Source organism: Peromyscus leucopus, chromosome 10 (genome assembly GCF_004664715.2).
Source record: "Peromyscus leucopus breed LL Stock chromosome 10, UCI_PerLeu_2.1, whole genome shotgun sequence".
Classification (NCBI taxonomy): Eukaryota; Metazoa; Chordata; class Mammalia; order Rodentia; family Cricetidae; genus Peromyscus; species Peromyscus leucopus.
In genome coordinates, this window is record NC_051071.1 from 72,581,369 (window position 1) to 72,603,489 (window position 22,121).

Genomic DNA, 22,121 nt, shown 5'->3' on the forward strand with positions numbered 1-22,121 from the left:
TTGAGTATTTTTTAAAATAATTTTTACGTCTGTGACTATTTGCATGTTCTCAGGGCAGTCAACTAGCTGTCACAATTGATCTATAGGCCTAAAAGTACTTGCAATTTAGCCCCTTAAGAAAGCTTAGACTCTTAATTCTGTAAGATGAAAGAAAACAAAGAGCCAAGATAATGTGTAGAGTATTGAATATGTATGTGCTACTCAGTTAGACTGAAGAAGACTGGCCTAGGTACAGTACTGCACAGCACGGGTTCCAGTTTCAGGTGTTGATTAGTGTGCACACACTGATTTTCGTTTAGTAATTTTTCTGAGGAATGCGCCTACCTTTTTTGTGGAATTTTATGTTAGAGGGTATCTCTTTCAATTTAACGACTACAAAGAGTAGGGTTGGGACACAATGTCTGAAAAAAGGTTCACTGTGTCTTTGATTCTGGGCTTCCATGAGGTGAGAAGCTTTAGGATATTCCCCCCATGATGCCTGCTTCACTGTAAACCTACAGTGATAGAGTCAAGAGGCTGAAGATGGAAACCTCTAAAACCATGACCAGAACACATCTTCCTTCATCTGAATGCTTCCCTCAGGGGCTTGGTGGTGATGAAACTTCAACACAAAGCTAAACAGACGCTGTCTTATAAAAGTTCACAATACCTCCTCATTAATCACTGTGATTAATGTTTTGCCCTTTTGTTTCCTGAAATCCTGCTTTTGATTCTTTCCACTTTGTCTTCTACTAGACTGACCAAGTTTTCATGGTAGGTTTGTAAGTTAAACATTTTTGTAGTTCCAACTTTTGAAACATATCACTTCTCTTCTAGAAATCTCAGCTTCTGTGGAGAATGAGGCAGAAGGATTTTTAACTACAAGGCCTGCCTAAACTACAAAGTAAATTTAAGGGCAGCCTAGGCAACTCAGGAAGACACTATCTCAAAGAAAAAAAAATGGGGGGAAGGGGACTAGAATACAACTTAGCTTTGTGGGGTTTGAACAGCATGCACAAGGACCAAGGTTCAATTCCCCATGCAGAAAAACAATTCTAAAATTAGTTTTAATTAAGTTATCTAAACTTTCCATGTTCTAACTAAACACTTCAGTAAGATTTTTAAAAATCATTTTCCTGATTTTAAATCAGATTTTTAAAAATAAATCATTTCACATACTTGAATCTAAGTATGCATGTCCATAAATTTCATGGCTTATCCTTCATGCATGCCTATATCATGTAAAAGACCTTTCATTTACAGGTCACATACCTGTACTCTGCCCTTCTTGAAAGACAATTAAATGCAGAAATGCAGGCTGAAAGTCGTTTTCCCTCTCATTATAAAGCTAATCTCCATCACTGTCTTGCCCTGCCTGTTACTCAAATGTCTCTTCTGGAACCTCTTTCTGTACCCTGACAACTTCACTATAGTTACATCTATCTGGTTGTTAAGTCTACTAATTGTCCAGAAAATATTACGGAAAAGTTGTCAATGCTCTTTTTTTTCTTGTGTTCCTACTTCTCTGTATCTTTGTCTTTACATTTCAAAATTTTTTATCATATGTACATTTTTCTATTACCTAAAGTATTCCCTTTTTTATATGTCTCAGGAGGCTTCATTCCTTTGTGATGGCTGATTCTTCTATAAAGTGGTTCCTTCTCTACTGCTGATAATTTTTATTTAATTACACATACTTGTTTATTTATGTGTGTGAGCACATGTACAAGCCACACTAGGGCATCCATGTGAAGTGCAGCTGTGTGTGTGTATGTGTACGTTCATGTTGTACGGGCATGTATATGCTGGGGTGCGTATGTGGAGGCGAAAAGATAACTTGTGGGAGTCAGTTCTCTCCTACTATGTGGGTCCTTAGGATGAAAATCAGGTTGTCAGACTTGGTGGCAAGTATCTATACTTCATGAGCCACCTCACGAGATCAGAGTTCCATCTTTTAAAATGTGAATCATCAATGGATGTTTGCTCTGCATAGTTTATGTGCTCTGGACAGCTATGACTGAATTTTACACCTGTTTAAAGAGCTTTGGTGGTTTCAACGGGCCTAAATTTTCTATAATATATCTGCTTGAAATTACCCAATATAACACTGGATCCATACATGAGTATGGAGCATGGTCTAAGAGTCTTATTTTCTGGTGAGTGATTTCATTTTCTACTTTAAAGTTTTAGACATCAAAGAGAGAGAGAAAAAAATGTCTCTTGTGTTTAATTAAATGTTTCATTTCTCCCTTGATTCTAGGTACCTGGGGATTTCTCTTTCCACATTAGCTGTATCTATGAACACTTAAAGTTTTGAACAAAAACATCTGTGTTGAGATTGACAGCAGCCTGCCCACATTACATGCTTTATTTTGCTGTCTGTTGTCAATAGGTTTCTTCATTACAGCTCTTGTCCAGACCTTTATCTACTAAAAGCACTGTGACCATCCATACAGTTAAAACATTCAGGTGACCCACAACTTTACAGTAAAGAAGGGAATTTTATTTTTTAAATCAAACAACTTTTAAGCCACTAGACCCATGGTTATGGAGCAGTGTAGTAATGCTAAGCATGGATATTATAATATGTACCTACCTAAAACTGTGACAGTAATGAATCCTATTAAAACTAGAACAATAAGCCAAAATGTGGATTATCATATACTCTTTAGTTACTTGGTCAGTGTCACTGTTAGTTACCAAGATAAATATATGAAGTCAGTAATGGAAATTTTTATCCTGAAAGGTAAAATACCAGTAATGAAGCTATTCTAAATATGACATTATTTTGCAATGAACTCAGTCTGAAGAATTTCAACTGTATACCAAAGTATGTATTATTCCCACTGTTTGAAACTCACCATCTAAACTATATTAGTACTCTGCAGCTTCCTAATGTCATCTCATGTTCATGTTAATTAACAATAGTCTAACAAAATAATAACATGGTTTTCAGTTTGCAAAGCTATGACAACAAAGGTTCCTTTTAATTTTGATCTTGATGGTAACTACAAAAGAAACAAAGTTTTCAGTTTTGGAGAATTTCAGAAAGTTAAGAACTGAGAAGTAGAGAATTTGTCACTTAAAAAGTGACCAGAAAACAATTAAAATCCTCTAATTCTCAGCTTAATGATCTACCTGACACACAGGCTGGTATAGTCAAAGATAGCTCAAAAAAGGGCAACAACAGAATTATAAAAACTCTGACTCTCAAAAGACTTGTATCTTACCATTCCCTTCTCTCTGCTTGTACCAACACCCAGTAATGCAAAGTTCTTTAACATTTCACAGCCTATGGCGCCACATCCTACCTATTTAAGAGAACAGGAGTATAAATGTCAGACAATAAAACTATAATCTACTTAAAGAATTTTCACTCAATTTTCTTTAAGTACTATTACAACAAATACAAGTGATTCACTTGTGGTAGATTTTACTTTTACAGGTTTTATAACACCTTATAAGTGTCTCAATTAAATAAGCACAAAACAAATAAGGAAAATAGACCATTTATACTTTCTTTAAACAGAAAACATTTGAAGATTCTTAGCAAAAGCTGAACACAGAGCTCCTTTTTTACGGTGGCTAGAAAATAATGGCAGAAAAAAAAAAAAAAACAAGCCAAACCACCCAAGCCCAGAGCTAGGGAACAGGAAAAATCTTTACTCTAGACATTTGTCAGCTCATCTGAAAGGCAAAGTCTGCTTAAGACTACTAAGAATTTTAAGTAAAATAGATTATTTGAAACTTAATACTTCTAAGAGGTTCCATCTACATGCAAAAATCTCTACAGTAAGTGTTAATCTTTAAAATATTACTTTATACAAAAAAAAATGATTATTAAAACCAAGCATTATTTGTAAGACTGGCCAAGAGTGTTTCATGCTCTTGAGAAAAATTTCTCTCAAAATAAACTAAGACATTTAAAAAATAGAATACATTTACTCATTTCTTAATTTAGTGAGAAAAAAAATCTCCATCTTTTTAAAATACTTCTAGAGAATCGTTTAATGTTGAAAGCTATTATATTCATGCTTTATTTTGAAATGCATAAATTCTTTAGATCATGAATTGGTTAACTTTTTATGTAGAGGGCCAGACAGTAAAATTTTAAGCTCTGGAGGTTATATGGTTTGTCAGTTACTCATTTAGAACCAGTTGACTTTAAAAAATTAACTTGACCATCAACATCAGTATGAACAACTACTTATTCCCATCCTTATTGATACTTACTAGGAAGACATTCAGATTGTGTAGTTTCTGACACAATGTATTTCCAATGCAGGCTCGTAAGGCATCATATCTATCTCCTCTGAAGAAACATTTACCAACACAACAAAAAGATACAAGAAATACATTTCATTATTGCTAATAACAATTCAGTATTGTGCTTTAAAACAGAATATACTGTAAGGGTTTTCTCCATCCCTTCTCACCCCTAAACAAAGAACTAAAGGGCCAGGGCAGTGGTGCCACACGCCTTTAATCCCAGCACTCGGGAGACAGAACCAGGCAGATCTCTGTGAGTTAGAGGCCAGCCTGGTCTAGAGCATGAGATCCAGGACAGGTACCAAAACTACACAGAGAAACCCTGTCTCAAACTCCCTCCCACCCCATCTCCCAAAAAAACCCACAAACAAAGAAGTAGAGGTAACTAATGACTGCTAACAGGGAATAAGCTTCTAGGGATGAGGCCCCTCATTGGTTATCTAATACAAAGTAGACAACACTGAATTCAAACACACACACTGCCACACTAAGTGAGCAGACTGTATTTATATATTTATGCATATATATAAAGAAAATTATAAAAAAGGGGCCATCAATTTGAGGGAGTGAGGAGCATGGGAAGAGTTAAGAGAAAGGACAAGGAAGAGGAATTGATGTAACTAATTTAATTAAACTTTTTCAACATAAAAAAGTTTTCCTCAATTCATAAGAGCTACCTTCCTTGAAAGAGAAAAGATCCTACCAATATCCAAATGACTTAAGTGAAGATGACTTTTTAGTTTAGAATACTCAGGGGATCCATTCTAAGATCATCAGTGGATGCCTTAAACTCTGGATTATACTGATCCCTAAGTATACTAAATTTTATACTATACATACATGTATAAACTTATGACACCACACACCGTGGTAATAACTTCTGTTGGCTGAATACCAAAGGAAAATTAACAAATTTCTTCCCTCTTCATTGCAATTTTATGATTAGATTATTTCTTCCTTTTGAAATTTATTATTTTTTGGTTTTGGAAGACAGGGTTTCTCTTTGTAGCCCTGGCTGTCCTGGAACTCAATCTGTAGACCAGGCTGGCCTCGAACTCACAGAGATCCACCTGCCTCTGCCTCCCGATTGCTGGGATTAAAGGTGTGTGCCACCACTGCCCAGCTAAAATTTATTTTTATTTGGTTTCGACTTGGCTATTTTTTGCTGTGTTGAGCAGGGTCATGCTTACAATGCCCAGGTCAGTCCTCAACTCCTTCCTGCACCTCCTACTTTACTATGTGCACGGCCACCACGCACGGCGATTACCAAATGTCTACAGCCTCACTATGTGCACGGCCACCACGCACAGCGATTACCAAATGTCTACAGCCTCACTATGTGCACTGGCCACCATGCACGACGATTACCAAATGTCTACAGCCTCACTATGTGCACTGCCACCACGCACGGCAATTACCAAATGTCTACAGCCTCACTATGTGCACTGCCACCACGCACGGCAATTACCAAATGTTTACAGCCTCGGCGTACAACTGTTTTGTGTCCTTAGATAAAAACATTCACTTTTTTTATATAAAGACTGCATTTTTCTTTCTTCTCCTTGGTATATTATCACTGCCAGCATCACTACTACCTCATTTGAAGCACACTGTTTACTTCAAACAACCACCAAGTTTACTGTGAACATAAGAAACTTTGATATTAACAGAGATAACTTCTAAAGGATTAATGGACAGACAGAAGGATGCTTCATGCCTTGAAAGGAAACTCTGCAATGTCATCATTTATAAGGTTGGATAAAATGACCATACACACACACACACACACACACACACACACACACACACACACACACACACACATCCAACTATATGCAGTTTAAATTTAATCAATAGTTACTTCTGTACTTTTCTATTTTCTAATTTTTGATATTTTGCAGGTAAGTAAAATCTCAGGAAGTTAAACTACAGATAAAGATGGACTACTGCATTCAAGAAAAACAACTGCTAAGATAATATTTTTTAAAGTTCTTAGCAGAACCTATGGGAGGTATTTGGAATTATTAACTCATTTAAACTGAAGGCAGAACTCTAGGTTATGTGGTTTTCTAGGATAATGAAATCTCTATAAAGTTTTAACTGGTTCTGAAAAAGATTTATGGCCTCAAATGGAAGTTGATTTATACATAAAAAAAAATCACATATAGCAAGCAATCTTTTCCACTATTATTTTCCACTAATGACATTTGAATGTATTAGTCATTCTCATGGCATACAATCTAAAATTCCCTATCACTATGTCCGATGTGGTAACAAGACATGGTACTACTGTAATATTTCACCAGTAGGCAGGGAAGAAACAAGCCAAGAGTAAAACGTCAGGAGAGACATCTAAGACAGACACCAGCTTACACAAAGGTGCTCAATCTCTCATTCTTCCAGAGATACTAAGAAACAATAAGACAGATTTCAGCATTACCGTGGGAGGAACTCTTCGCGACCAGGACTGCCCAGGGACTCAACAGTATCTGCTGCTTCAAGATACAACTTAGAGAGAAGATAAAAATGTAACAATGCATTAAACTTAAATTACACAAAAAAAATCCCCACTTTTCTTATGGTTATTTAATAATCATGGGAATAGAAAAATAAATGTTTCTAATATATATTCTTAAAACAACCGTGAAACCCGAAAGAACTGTTGCAAGGTAATTCATGTCCATACTAAGGATAATTTTTTTTTTTTAATCTTCAGAGAAAATTTACCTCAAAATCTGTTTTCCTAACTACAGAAAAACTCTGGAAGTCCCATTCAATTCTAGTTACATGTGAATAAGCAGTACAATTAGCTTGAGAACAAAGCACCTACTCTGCACTTACTTTCCAACTGGATATATCTTATGTCATCTTTAACCACAAACATAACTATAGAAGAAAAGATCTAAGAAGACAGTTTCAACATTTTTAGAACAAAGAATTCAATTCAATAACGATTAAAAGAATGCAGGCTTACTCATATTTTCATTTAAGTAACTTGTTTTGAATTTGCGCATAACCAAATGTTTACCTCTGTAAAATAACTACATTAATAACAATTTATATTTCATATGATGTTAAGAGTTGCAACTAATTTCCAATAATCAATTTGTTAACTATTTAAAATAAGTTAGCAGAAAAATGGTATTGTGTAGGTGCAATGTTATATTCAAAATAAACTCAAAAAGAAAGGACAGGAGGACTGTGTATAGACTTTTTGCCAATCAGTTTCCTTCTGGTAACAGATCGAGTGTTTTTAGTTCTTATAACATTTTTATTGTATACGGCTCTTAAATTTACATCATTCCTATATTCTCCATGTTCAGGAGGTATCAAGAAGGAAACCTGAAGATTCGTGATGGCAAAATTTCTACAGAAAAAGTTCAAGAGCCCAGGGAGCCCCAAAATGCTAAGTGAATGGTACTGGAGAAAAACTATAGCATAGGAAATTCAGTATTGTTATTTCACGTGACAGAAATACATCTGAGAGAACAACTGGGTTATAACCCAAAAGACAAAATATATTCACCTGTTAGTTCCCATTAAAGAATTAAGATCTTGAATTTCAATTATGGGATTACATCACTTGCCTTTTCTAATATATTTACACAATGTTATAATTAACAACATAGTCATATTATAGATGGAACCCTCAACTTAAAATGTAAGGAGATAGGAAAAAACTGAACTCACCCACTGGCACAAAGGAGAAAACTTCCCTGTCACAGCTTTCAACACTTCCTGGCTGGCAACGCCCCCGACTGCGGCGGCAAGTGGGGGCAAACAGCCTTGGGCAGTCCACGAGAGCCAGCGCACAGTGTCAGGATTCACTTCAGGCTGCAACACAAAGCCCAGACCACAGTGATGCTAACAGTGCTCACAGTACCTGTGACTTCAATGACCAATCTTATTAGAACGTGATTTCAAACAAAGAAACAAAAACCCCAAAACTACTCAGTTTCCTTCCTAAATAAAAATACCATAATCTCATGATAAAAACACCAATTTTCATGTTGCCTCAAGAAGCTTTTTTATATACTAGTCTCTATTCGCTTTTGCTTTTCTGACTATAGTCAGAAAGCTTGTCTCACTGCTTTCTACCCAAATCTCAGAGCCCTAGACCCTCTGTAGAAACAGCCACTACTTGGGCATTTCTCATGCCTGGGTCTGCAGTGGGAGAGCAGCTCTGTTGTCGGAGAGCATCCAACCAGAAGGTCCTCAGCCTCAGCTGACAGAAACAGCGTGAGTGTTGTGCTCCAGCCGTGGATGCAGTGCTCAGTATGAGCACTCAGTGACAGGAGCTCACTCCAGCACCAGTCAGAGAAGCGTTTGGTTTTGTGAGAAGGCCAGGTCAGGACTGAGCTGACAACAGCCTGTGCCAGTCTAATCTATGCCTGAAGGTAATTCCCACCGCTAACTCTTCAGCAAGGAAGAAACCCCAACCAGCCTTTCTGTTGTTCTTTCTTAGCATTATCTGCTCTACCAATACCTCCTATTTTCCTGTCCTTTCTTCCTTTCTTTCTCTATCATCTCTTCTTATGTAATTTTTAATACTTTCACATCTTTACTCACCCTAATTCCTAGTGTACTTCTTGTCTCCTATTATTAGGGGTGTTAACGAATATTTATTTATTTTATTTTTTTTTTTTTTTTGGTTTTTCGAGACAGGGTTTCTCTGTGTAGCTTTGCGCCTTTCCTGGATCTCGCTCTGTAGACCAGGCTGGCCTCGAACTCACAAAGATCCACCTGCCTCTGCCTCCCGAGTGCTGGGATTAAAGGCGTGCGCCACCACCGCCCGGCTGTTGAATATTTATAATTGACCTTTTTTTTTTAAACTTTAGGTATCTGGTTTGCTCTTGAACTGTTACTGCCATTACTATGGTCAACTCTCTTGAACAGCACTGAGGAGTAAGAATTCAAGAGGATTTCCAAAGACCACCATACAAAGCCAGATAAGGATGTATCTCCCAACAGACACACAAGTGATAGTGTATTCACAGAAAAACGACCAGCAAGACAACCCAATCACTGAACTCAAAGGAAATGAAGTGGTATTAGAAGTAATGCAGACCAGAAATTAACAAAGTAGAAACCAAAATTATGAAACTATGAGTTGATTCTGTGGAAGGATGAAAAGTTGACATACTGCCAAAATACCCAAAAGGAAGGAGCGGGGAGGAAACCCAAATCACTAAAACTAGAGATGAAAATGGGTTTTACACAGATAAACTGAAATGCAGGGGAATAGGGAATACTTATAGAAAATACACTGATAAATTAGGAAATCTAGAAAAAAATGAATACATTTCTAGACATCTATGACCTATTAAAACGGAACCAAGTGGATACAAAAGCAACTAAGTGGATATACAATGAGCAGATGGATTGAAGTAGAAGTAATGAGTATCCCAACAAAGCAAAACCCAGGATCAGTTGTTCTGATGAGTTCTACCAGATTTGTAAAACTTTTAGAAAAGCACAGAAGAACTTTGTAATTTTGGTTAAAATATGGTAATGCCACAGAATCAGTAAGCAGCATAGGGGAGATCTGAATTAGGGAAATATTAATACATAGAACATTTATGTTATAAACAAATACTCTGTTGACCATAATTTTTTAAATATTTACCTTCTCTTCCAAGGTTTCACTTATACATACTGTTAATTTCAACAGTTCATCTGAATCTTGCTGACATCTACAATTTGAAACAAAATATCACAATTTCAATTTTTTGAACTGCTACCAAGGTCATATTCATCATAAGATACATATAAATATAAATAAGAATGGGAAAATCTGCTAGTATATAGTACAATGTGTTTTAAGTTAACTTCAAAAACTGTCTTTTGAATATATTACTTCAAAATCATGGTCATCTAAGACAGCACATGAGATTTAGATTTAAACATATAAGACAAGAAATTTTTTGTAATTTCTGACATAAGCTAGAAACATTATCACAGATAAACAATTCAACAATAAGCAGGTTTTGGTTTTAAAAGCTATAGATTTTAAAGTCTTCAAATATGAAAAACTCCCATGCAGTATGATTCCATTCTTACAAACTGATTTTTCTACTTCCAACATTAATCACCCTAAAAAGCATGTTTACGCAGTTTGTCATATTTATTAGTAATGTAATTACAAGGCTTAGTTATATTTTTAAACTATAATTTCTGAGACATAGTTTTCATTAAAAAAAAAAAAAAAAAAAAAAAAGAGAACAGTTATTTTAAGCAAAAAGAATTACCTGATATTTGGCTTGCGACTGTAGTTTTCCTGAAAATGGTCCAAGGCAAGCATGGCTGCATGAATCTGTAAAGGTTCCTATATGAAACAAAAAGTTGTACAATATTTGTCAAGTGCTATGGACTAGGCTAAATGTTTTTCAACTAAATTTCATTCTCACAATAAAAAGTATAGTATGATGAACGCCTTAGAAAAGTTAAATGATTTGACTTCAAGACCACAAAGTATTTTAAGAAATATTTCCAAATGACTAGTGTTTACTGCGTTATTCATATGAAGCATCAGTTGAACAATAGTAACAAAACATTTGTACAGCCAGGTGTGGTGACAGACACCTTTAATCCCGCTTTAACAAAAGCGGATCTCTTTAGCCTGGTAAGCACAGTGAGTTTCTGGGCGGCCATGGCTATGTAGAGACCCTGTCTAAAAAAAACAAAAACAAAACCATCCCCAAAAGCATTTATACAAGAACAGCTAATCTTTTTTTATTAGGGTTTATGAATTTGGAAACTGTTCATTTCTTATATATTTAATGTTAAAAAATCAAATCTAGTGACATAAAGTAGAATGGAACACATGCTTAAGGTTGTTTCTTCTTGTACTATATAAAACTCTGTGACCAGAGAAACGGCCTACCACCAAACCTGACGACCTGAGCTCAGCCTCTAATCAGGTGCTATGGCATCCCCTGGCTGCCCGCCTCCCATCTCCCTTGCACACAAAATAAATAAATACCTAAAAACAGCATGGTTAAGAAAATCTTGTATTAATGCCCTACCTACTACTAAAAATTGCTTTTTAATTATCAAAGCTGGCAAATCACTGAAGTACAACTTCATTTTATTTCAACATTTTCTTGTGATAGGAATTTGTATTTTTAAATCCTTCAATGTTGACTTTAAATACTGACATATGAATAGAACCTTTATAAGAAATGATTAATCCATTTCAAGGTTTGAATAATTTACCAAATCCCATCACTGCTCTACTACCTCTTTTAAATCAGCAAAGTAAATATTTACCTCAGGTTTGCTAAAATCTGCAATAAGGCACTTTGGATGTTTTATCTGCCTCTCCAGGGTTTCCTAAGAGGAAAAAACAGTATCATTTTTACAGCACACTGGGTGATTACTTCACAAAACACATCAACACAGTTAAAGTAAGGGATCTTTCTCCAAGGCTGAAAATGAGTGTGGATGGACTAATATGTTGTTAATCGAACTGTTCACTAATATGTTATTAATGTACCAAAACCCAGATGCTCTACATAGTGACTGTGGAAGAAATGGTAAAAATAACTTTATAATTCCATGTATTCTGATATCATTAAGCAACTGAGATTAGTTATGCCTGGTAAGTTATAATCCGAGTTAAAATATTTGTGAGTGTAAGGTAAGAATACACAGGCAAAGAAAAGAAAAATTTGAAAAGTAACAATTCCCCAAACATCACCACATATGAAATTATTTGATGCACAAAATTATTTAATTAAAAATTAGGGATAGAGCAAGAGAAAGTATACAGAAGCAGATCTGACTAGCTGCCCCTATTTTAAATGGCTTAACTCTGATTTAAGTCTTGAAGAAAAACAAACAAAAAAACCAAAGAAGTTAAAACTTTAAGAAAATGAAAAAAACTCCCTAAAGCCTTTAACATAATCACCGTCAAAAGCCCAGCAACTAAAGACATGCTACACATGTCACTGAGAAGCAGCCTGCCAATTTGCATCTCTAGTTAGCAGCTAATGTTTTTCTTTCACTAAGAACTGTCAATGGGAATTAGACTACATTTCAAACATATACAGGTTAAAATTGTAATAACATGAATTAACAAACAGTTGAGTAATAAAGAATAACAACTTGAAAATATTTTATCTTTTTCTTAGGCAGTAAATAATAAGTATGATAAACTTTCACTATTGAGGGTATAGCTCCTTTGAGATATAATCACACACCTCAATCATATACGCAAGTTATTCTAGTTATAAGCTTGTATGTATCTGCCTATTTTTTGCAGTACAGAGAACTGCACCTACTAAGGAAGTTGTGAGCTACAGTCCTTTGTATGCTATTTTTATTTTTATAAAATTTGTTCTTAAGCTGATTATATTTTCTTCAAGTTGGTTATAAATCTAAAAAAAAAGTAGTACAGTTTATTTTTTAAGCTACCCTGAATTAAGTGAGCATTTTATTCTTTTGGTTTATTCTTTTTTATAATAAAAAAAAACTTTTGAAAAAGAAAAAATACTTACAAAGCAAAATGTTTTCGGAGTCTTAACTTGTACAGCTATGCCTCCATGTAAATATGGATCCAGTTCTGTGGTGTCACCAATGCTGAAGGAAAACGGCGACACCACTGGGGGACAACAAACAAATGAACATTAAACATAGGTACTAAAATGCCAAGACGATTATCACAAAGACAGCAGTCTCCATTACAAGAGTAAGATTCGAAAACAGATCTTTTTTTCTTTTTTCATAGGGCTGGGGATCTGTTAGGAGCCATACCAAGTATTTCTTCCAATCTGAGCTCTGGGACTTAAAAATAATCGAGGAAAACCAGAGAGTAAGAAAGTGCAAGGTGCCTACTATAAAATACTAAGAAATATGAAAAACCTCTAGATCATGCTAGTACAAATTGTATTGGTACATGAATATATAAAAGGAGTAAACTGAGAACCTGAGAAATACAGTCAAGCTCTAGCCTTAGCATCTACCCTTTCCTTTGAGCAATAATCTGCAAGTCCTACAAAAAGAAAAGGGACAAAGGGGGAAAAAAAACAAAGACCCCAAACTTGCCTGCTCATAGAACTGCTTTGACTCAAGCCACTGAACACAACGTGTTTCTGACAACCATCGCCACCTGACTGCCACCTCATCCTCCAGAACCTACACGGCTTCACACACTCCTAAAGCAGGAGATTCAAGCAGGAGTCTTTGCTCACCTAGCACTTTTCATAACTGTCTTTAAATATGTTAGTATTTAATTTCAATTGTACTGTCTCACAGTGTATTTCTTTACTTTCTTCCTTTTAACATTAACACTGTTTAGCATGTCTTCCCTCATACAGTGATTCGAGGCTAAAAGGTATGAATCAGGTTGAAGGCAATGTGTTCTAACACTGAATAAAGTATGCTGTGGGATGTTCTGTATGTCCTGTGGGAGCCCGTTCTTGGGTTCCTCGTGGCTTTACCCAGCAGGTCCGCATAGAGGATGATTAGGACCACGAGCCTGAGTGCAGGTGTCTGAGATGGTCTGCACTTGGCTGTGCTGGGGGATGGTCTGTATGTCAAGTTGCTCTGATTGGTCAATAAATAAAACACTGATTGGCCAGTGGCTAGGCAGGAAGTATAGGCGGGACTAACAGAGAGGAGAAATAAAAGAACAGGAAGGCAAAAGGAGCCACTGCCAGCCAGCCGCCACCCTGACAAGCAGCATGAAAAGATGCCAGTAAGCCATGAGCCACAACAGGGTATAGATTTATGGAAATGGATTAATTTAAGCTGTAAGAACAGTTAGCAAGAAGCCTGCCACGGTCATACAGTTTGAAGCAATATAAGTCTCTGTGTTTACTTGGTTGGGTCTGAGCAGCTGTGGGACTGGCGGGTGACAGAGATTTGTCCTGACTGTGGGCCAGGCAGGAAAACTCTAGCTACAAAAGTATACGATTATAAATATGAATAACTAAAAAGGAACTAATAACACACATAACTTACCAGTTATCTGCTGTATAGATCCATTTAAACCTGTCATTCCATTAATTTCTCGAAATGTTAGGAATTGTCCTGTCTCAAGATTATGAGGATGATTTTCAAGGCATGTAACAATGCCTGGATTAGCCTAAAAATCAGAGTACTCCATTGAAAACCAAGTTGTATATTCTATTATTATTTGCAAGTTTTTAAAAAGAAGTCTATAAATATTAAAAAACCAACATTCTTATACTCTAACAATTTTATTAAAATTAATTACTATAAGCATACTTGTGTTATGTTTGAAATGAAAATTTCCTTTGGTTCTTCTCCTGTTGTATCTGAAACTTCAAATTCGTCACCAAAATCACAAAACAACCTGGACCAAATTCCATGTACATCTGCACTAATAAACTGAAAAGAAAAAAAATAAATTTATGTGAACTGGAAAAAGAAAAACCACCTCTTACGTCATTTATGATAACTTTATTTAGAATTAAGTACATTCTCTGAAATGTAACATTAACATGAGTCATTGATAAGAAATAGACACTTTTAATCCCAACACTCAAAAGGCAGAGCCAGGCGGATCTCTGTGAGTTCGAGGCCAGCCTGATCTACAGAGTGAGTTCCAGAAAAGGTGCCAAAGCTACACAGAGAAACCCTGTCTCAAAAAAACAAAACAAACAAACAAACAAAAACAAATGTCGTATTTGGTGAGTGGGTTCCTGACACAATAAAATTAGATACATGATACCCTCCATGTATCACCATTGCAGACTGTATGTTGTTTCAATAGCAAAAATTCTGGCTTGGTCATAGATTTCAAGTTCAATACATAAGAAACAGTTATCTTGGTTTAATGGTCTAGGAATGAATTATTATTTTACAGAAAAAGAAATGAGTGTACACTCACCAAAAGCATTAGTAGAAACAAGGAGCGGGCATTTAGTTGGGAGTAGTCTACAGAAAAAGGTCACAGTGCAAACCACACCATGAGGTTCTTGAGGTTCACAGTTACAAATGCTTTATGAAAAGTAATTTTTATAATAACAGCACAGTCTCCATCCCAAAAATCTGTAAAGAAATTATTTTTTGTACTTCAAGCTCTTTCTGCACCTGTTACAAATCTATTTTGCTCTAAAAAATGTAGTCACAAAATTTGAGTGACAGTGGATGGACTTAAAATGTATAACATTAAGAAAGGTCACACATTCTCAGAAGAAAACTCCACACATTCTGCATCATATATGGAATCTAGGCAACAATATATGCACATATGTAAATAAATGTGTCAGCGAGATAGTGTAACATGTAGAAAAGAGACCATGAAAGTATAAAATATTAGAGGATGAGGTAGGACTGAATGGACAAACTTATGACAGAGAAAATAAAAGTAATTGTGCTAGTTCTGTCATGATATTTTGTTCTTGGACACATTCCAGTCAAAGTGTGAAATCCAACATGGACCTCACCAGCTTTAGAACAGCTACTTTTTTAAAATTTCCTGAGATTTACATATTTGGGTTTTGTTAATTTTGGGGTGTGTGTATGTGTTTAAGTTTTTTCTTTGTTGCATTTTTGTAGACAGGGTCTCACTACCTAGCTTGTAACTTGATATGTAGACCAGGCTCACCTTGGCACTTACAGGTATCTCCCTGCTTGCTTCTGCCTCCTTAGTGCTGGAGCTAAAGGCTTGCACCAACATGCTTGGCTACTTACAAAGTTTTAAAAGTATAAAGTTTATTTAAAAACAATTTTTACTATGACGGTACACATATAAAGCTTTTTATAAAATAATGAAAACTCTAAACTTTAATATTGAAAATGTTCTTCCTTTAGTTAACTGCATGTCATTATTAAACTCTATTACCTTAATTGGAGGGCACTGAGAATGGCAAAAGTCATTGATCTTCTTTTGTAAGGTCAGTTTCACTTCAGTCAATACTACACACTGTTGAGAATAAATTAAAGATCAGAAAGTACACAATTACTTTTATAAAATACAACTTCTCAATTAGAAGCACATCAATTCAAATTTTGCCAAAGAATTATAGTTAGTTATCCTCACAAGAAGTTACTATCCTATATTGTGTTCTGTTCTAGGATTAATAATTATAGAAGTACAAAATAGAAAACCAAAATAAAAACATATAGAGAACATATGCTGATATTATGTAAATTTGTTTATTATAAAGGACTCCCAATTGGAAGCAACTCTTAGCACCATACAAAGTATATAGTCTCCCCAGAGGGTTGGAGAGTCCCTGTCACTGTCCTGCAGTCACTAACACAGCCACCAAACATTACTTTCAGACAAGCTCAAAGAGGGCCAGCTGCAATTTAAAAGATATGAGTCATAACTCTCTAATTTCTGCATTCAACAGATTCACAAAATAAACTTTTTTTGCTTTACATTAGTGTTAGTATTATTGCTAATATATTAATAATTTAATATGTTATATTATGCAATGTTATTTAAGATAGCAAATAATTTCCAATGCTTAATTTTTTAGAAAGCCATTTGCCTATCAAACATTAAAAGAAGATTGCAAAACATCAGAGATAGATTCTCAGTTCTATCCTCTTGTCAGTCCTTACACACAGGAGTTGAAATAGTTTCCTACAACATTTTCAGGTGTGGGTTTAAAACACGGTATGCATCCTATAGTGAGACACTCCTCCAAGATCTCTCATTCTGTACTCTTACTAAGTGCCGTGAATTAAGGTCCTGACCACTCTCTGCTTGGAGCCATTCTCTTTCCTCAGATTTTTCCTTTTGAAAAACTTCAGGCAAGAGGTAACATTTCCTTCAAAACGCTTACAACTTCCTGCAGAACACAGGTGCCCTAGCTCAATGTTGCCCTTTAAAGCAGGTGTCTACGGAGAACTCTGCACTGTACTGGCGGGGAGGGGAAGGGCAGAGTTGGTGGTAGTAACAAGTAATGTAGTATGATGCTCACACCCTAAAACTTTGTCGTTTAGATTAGCATATAAGTTGCATATATTAGAAGGCTGTGTCACAGATCAATATGCACCTGCTATGTATGTACTGATGAAATCCATCCTTTCTTTTACACCTTTCCCCACACCTACATATGTGTAAGTGTGAAGACAGACAGACATACAAACACATACTCAAAAATCAAATTTTATCTAAGTATACACTGAAGGAAGGGCATTTATGTTTGATTACATATATTCAAGCTGAACAGAGCTGCAATGAGCATGGCCTTGCAGCTCTTGGTAAGCTGATTTCATTTAGGATGGTTATAAACCCCAGAAGTGGGATAACTACAACATACAGATTATTATTTTTTTAATTTAAAGGTTATGCGTATGGTTATTTTTCCTGCTTCCATGTCTGTGTACCACTTGTATGCCTGGAAGTGGAGGCCAGAAGAGGGCCTATGATTCTCTGGGCTGGAGTTACAGAAGGTTGTGAAGAGCCATGTAGGTGCTGGGACTTGATTACCCAGGTTCTCTGGAAGAGTGCACTTAACTACTGAGCCAATTTTAGGACACAAGATTATTAATTTTGAGGACCATTCTTCCCAGAATTGTTTAACTTATACTTCTGCTAATATGGTATAAAAATTCCTTTTTTATGTAGATTTTTGCAGCAGGTCATCATTTTGTTCTTTAAAAAAAAAAAAAAGAAAAATTATAGCTTTCTAATTGGGATGGGTGAGATTTTTGAAGTTTATTTTGTTATTTTTCCTTTCTGTAACATAGTGGTCAAAGAAGACACAGTATTTCTTTCTCCTTTCAGACAAGGTTTCATGAAGTCTAGGGTAGCCTTGAATTTGGCATGTGCGAAAAATGACACTCAACTTATGATTCTCCTGCCTCCATCTTACATGTCTTACATGTAATTTTATCTGATGCTGGCAATGAAACTCAGAGTTTTGTGAATATTTAGGAAGCAATCTAGCAACTAAGATAATCTCCACTACTGCAATTTTGGTGAATGTCTCAAGATTTGTTCTTATGTCCTAATATGTAATGTTCTTTAAGGACTGTTTCATTATGCTGAGGATGTATATTCTATACTTGTTGGATAAAATGTTCTCGGTATATCTGCTGCTCAGTACATTACCTAGAGTACATCAACACTGAATTTTTCTGTGGGGGGAATTGAGACAGGGCATCGTTACTATGTAGAACTGGCTGGCCTTTTACTCACTACTTAACCCAGCATTTCTGTAAGCTTCCAGCAATCTTCCTTTCTTTGTCTCTCAAACAGGACTGGCGGTCTGTGTCCCCACAACCAGCTTGCTGTTGGCTGACTCTGTATCTGATGATCTGTCCATTGAAACTGCAGTGCTCAAGTCCTCCTCTAACCCTGCACTGGACCCTACTGGTTAGATAGTACTGAACTGATCCTGAATTAAACGACTATTTCCATCCTACAGTTACTCTGTGCAAGAATACCTACTCCTGCTCACTGTGTGTGTGTGTGTGTGTGTGTGTGTGTGTGTGTGTGTGTGTGTGTGTGTGTGTGTCTGAAAGCCGGAGGATGACCCCGGGGTGTCGTTCTCTATTGTAAGAGCACTGCCATGTTGCCGAGTCATGGTCTCTCACAGGCAGAGCTCACTGGGTCAGCTAGGATGGCTCACAGTAGGACAGCTCTCAGAATCCCTGTCTTACTCCCACTCCAATGCTGGCAAAGCCACACCCTGCTTTTTACGGGAGTGCTAGGGCTATGAACTCAGCTCCTCATGCTTGTGGAGAAAGCACTCCTACTTAGGCTGTCTTCCCAGGCCTGCACCCTTCCCCATCTTTCCCCTTTCAGTGTCTTCTGTGTTTACTACCGAAGTCAGTTTCTGATAGACCACCGGTATGCTGTCCAATCTTGTTTTCGATTCAGTCAATCTGTGTCATCTAACGGGAATACAGTCCACTTACACTTAAAATTAATACAATGTTTTCTTATTTGTTTTAAATATCACCCATTTAAGTTTGCCTTTCTTCGTGGGAATAAAAAATGCCATCCCATTCCCTCTTGGTCAGGTAAGGTTTTTGTTCACTAACGGTTTACTGGCTACTGAGTGAGGCTATCTTTAGATGTGACTTGTTCACCATTGTGGCTTGGCTCTTTTCATTCTTCTTTTCTGTGTCTTCTTTTACAAACAGGATTCATCTTCCATATACTTTCATGTGTATTCACAATGCTCGCCATGATTCTTCTGCTTATGGATGGGAACTCCCTTGAGCATCTTTTGGAAGTCTGGTCTGGTACTAATAATTCCTTCACGTTTTGTTTTGTTTTAAATCTTGAAATGATTTTTTCATCTTAGAAGGATAGTCTTCCCGAGTATAGTAAAGCTAGTTGAATTACTTTTTTTCGTATTTCTTGGGTTCCTATGCATGTTAAAATCTATGTTTCTGATTGATCATTTTGATGGCTTATACCCTAGTGTTTTCTGTCAGTATTTATGAAACATTACAGGCTAATATAACAGGGTGTAAATTACATAAAATCTAGTTCAGGCTCCAGCCCATCTTTAATCTAAGGACTTGTTGTGTTCATCAGGTGCCAAAACTTTTTGACATTAATGTCTCTTTTCGTATGTGCAGCGTATGAACATGTAAGCGGTCTTAAATGTGTTTGCATAAGTCAGAGGTGACATCTAGTATCTTCCTCTATCACTTTTCATTGCGTTTTTCGGAGACAGTTTCTCCCTGAACCAGGAGCTCATCTATTAGCTAGGTTGGATGGCCAGCAAGCAATGGGGGTCAGCGTGGGTATTGGGGATCTGAACTCAATTCTTTTGCTTATTGTTAAAAACCACTGAATTTCAACTGCACGTTACTATCAAATACCCAGCTTACATTCAGGAGTTATTAGGGCTCTTTCTTAAAAGGATCATTTAATAAATATTGTTTTAACTTAACTTTTTTTCATTCTGCTCATCAATATATTAGGTTGTACTAGTTTTATCATATAACTTCCTTGGAATCTATCAATAACACTTAATACAAAATACTAACCTGGTATTTTTTTAAGAAGGAGAGTTCTGTAGTTTCATCAAAAGGGACAGAGGATGATGAGACATGAACATATGGATTTAGTTCTGCAATATGATGAAGTACAGCTTCAGCCCTGGAAAATAAATATATTTACTAATCTCTCATTTATTCTACTCAGTCTTAATATTAGATACTTGATCAACATGAGAAGGACCCAGCACATGAAATATTAAGAAAACTAAATAGAATGTAGATAAACAGAGATTTATTCATTTTTCTAAACAGCTCCCCAATCTTAAGACATATTCTCACATTCTGTAGCAGGCCTACCACTCTTTACATATATCCTCTGACTTCTAATCTCCAAGCTTAAGTCTCCTAATGACAGCAATACCAGACTTCTTTAGACGTGAAAATAGAGGGACTATCAGAGGGAACAAAGAGTATATAGGCATGGACAAGGCAGGCAACAGCAAAAGGTCACGGAATATAGATGTCATGAAAGCAGGAGGAGGGACAATCGAAATGAAAGAAGAGAAGGTGAAGGAGGTCAGTGGGGGCAAAGGAAACTATAATGGTAGATATGTATAAAAAGGTCACAATAAACCCATTACTTTGTTAAGTAATTAAAAAAAACTTCCTTTAATGATGTCAAATTCATTTTAAAACCTTGACAAAGGAAATAAATATATGCCAGTATTTATTTATCTAGGGCAGTGCAAATTCACCTTGACAAAGTAAACAGCTGTGACTAAACTGGCATTCTCAACACAGAAAACATTCTAAATATTCTTTAAAAAAAAAAAAAACTCGACACTGTATCAAAATATCTTTACCTGTTTCTCTCATTAACAACATCATCTTCACACAGAAAGAAATTGGTCCCTAGATCCCATGCTTGACATATTTTTGTATCATGAATTGTCAGTGCCTTTAAAAAATAAAAAAAAAAAAAGGAAAATATCTGTTAAGTCCAAAATAGAACTAGGAGCATACTACCTTTAAGGCTACTTACAATGTATTGAAAATTCTATGTATACATGAGTAATGAAAAGAACTTAAGCGTTGTAAGAATTGAAAAGGATATACAATTACATCTTTATTCAGAAGACAGGACTATAAACACCTGAAAAACCCCAACACCCAACAACCTGATGTAGAAACTACATAGTCAAAAGGTTTAAATTTTATGAAAGTGGCATGTTATTTAAAAAAATAAAGGAAACATTCAGAAAAATTTATATAAAAACACTTCAAAATATCCCATACCTCAGATGATAAGGGTAATGGGTAAACTAGGAAAAAATGTAAATTTTATCATGTCACACCTCGTAGAAAAAGATTAATTTACAAGGAACATGCTGGAATATACATATTTTATTGCTCTTGAATATGAAATGCTGAATTATATAGCACCTTCCTCATTCATTAGACTGGTCAAGTTCAACAAGCTGACAGCATGTTCTATCAGAGGATGATGGGAATCAATCACTCTCATGCATTATGATGGCACTATTGGTGCCTCAACCTCAATGGAAAGGATTTTAGTATAACCTGTCAAGACGGACATTTATTTCCCCTTTAACAGAGAAATCCTATTTTTAGGAATCTGTCCCAAAGACATCCTTGAAAAGATTTTCAAAAGCACTTATAGCCAAGATTATTAAATGTATTACTATTAAAAACACTAGAAACAAAATGTACATGAATATGGGAAAATCGGAATAATATAATATATCCACACAATGTATCTTCTAGTAACTATAAGAAAATAGAATCAAAAACATTTATCACTATGGAGTAATCTTAGGGAGATGCTGTAGGTAATAAAAAGAAACTTTAAGACACAGGGTAAGACAGACGTATAGACTTGAATAGGATGTCTATGTATGCATGTATTTGCTTTTATTTAAATACAAATGATGAGTAAATCAAGTTTAAAAGTGAATATCTAAGGGAAA

General features: G+C 35.8%; 1 protein-coding gene across 1 annotated transcript in view; it reads right to left on the reverse strand.

Annotated features, from left to right (window-relative positions):
• Uba6 (ubiquitin like modifier activating enzyme 6) overlaps positions 1–22,121 on the reverse strand; it is a 63,468-nt gene that overhangs the window by 28,800 nt on the left and 12,547 nt on the right. The window contains exons 5-17 of the mRNA XM_028892251.2: positions 20,997–21,091; positions 20,182–20,293; positions 16,061–16,141; positions 14,479–14,601; positions 14,212–14,335; positions 12,747–12,850; positions 11,518–11,580; positions 10,497–10,573; positions 9,875–9,941; positions 7,939–8,082; positions 6,689–6,756; positions 4,213–4,291; positions 3,210–3,290 (exon numbers count right to left, since the gene is read on the reverse strand). Coding sequence (XP_028748084.1) covers positions 3,210–3,290; positions 4,213–4,291; positions 6,689–6,756; positions 7,939–8,082; positions 9,875–9,941; positions 10,497–10,573; positions 11,518–11,580; positions 12,747–12,850; positions 14,212–14,335; positions 14,479–14,601; positions 16,061–16,141; positions 20,182–20,293; positions 20,997–21,091 — 1,218 coding nt within the window. The remainder of the gene's footprint in view (positions 1–3,209; positions 3,291–4,212; positions 4,292–6,688; positions 6,757–7,938; positions 8,083–9,874; positions 9,942–10,496; positions 10,574–11,517; positions 11,581–12,746; positions 12,851–14,211; positions 14,336–14,478; positions 14,602–16,060; positions 16,142–20,181; positions 20,294–20,996; positions 21,092–22,121) is intronic.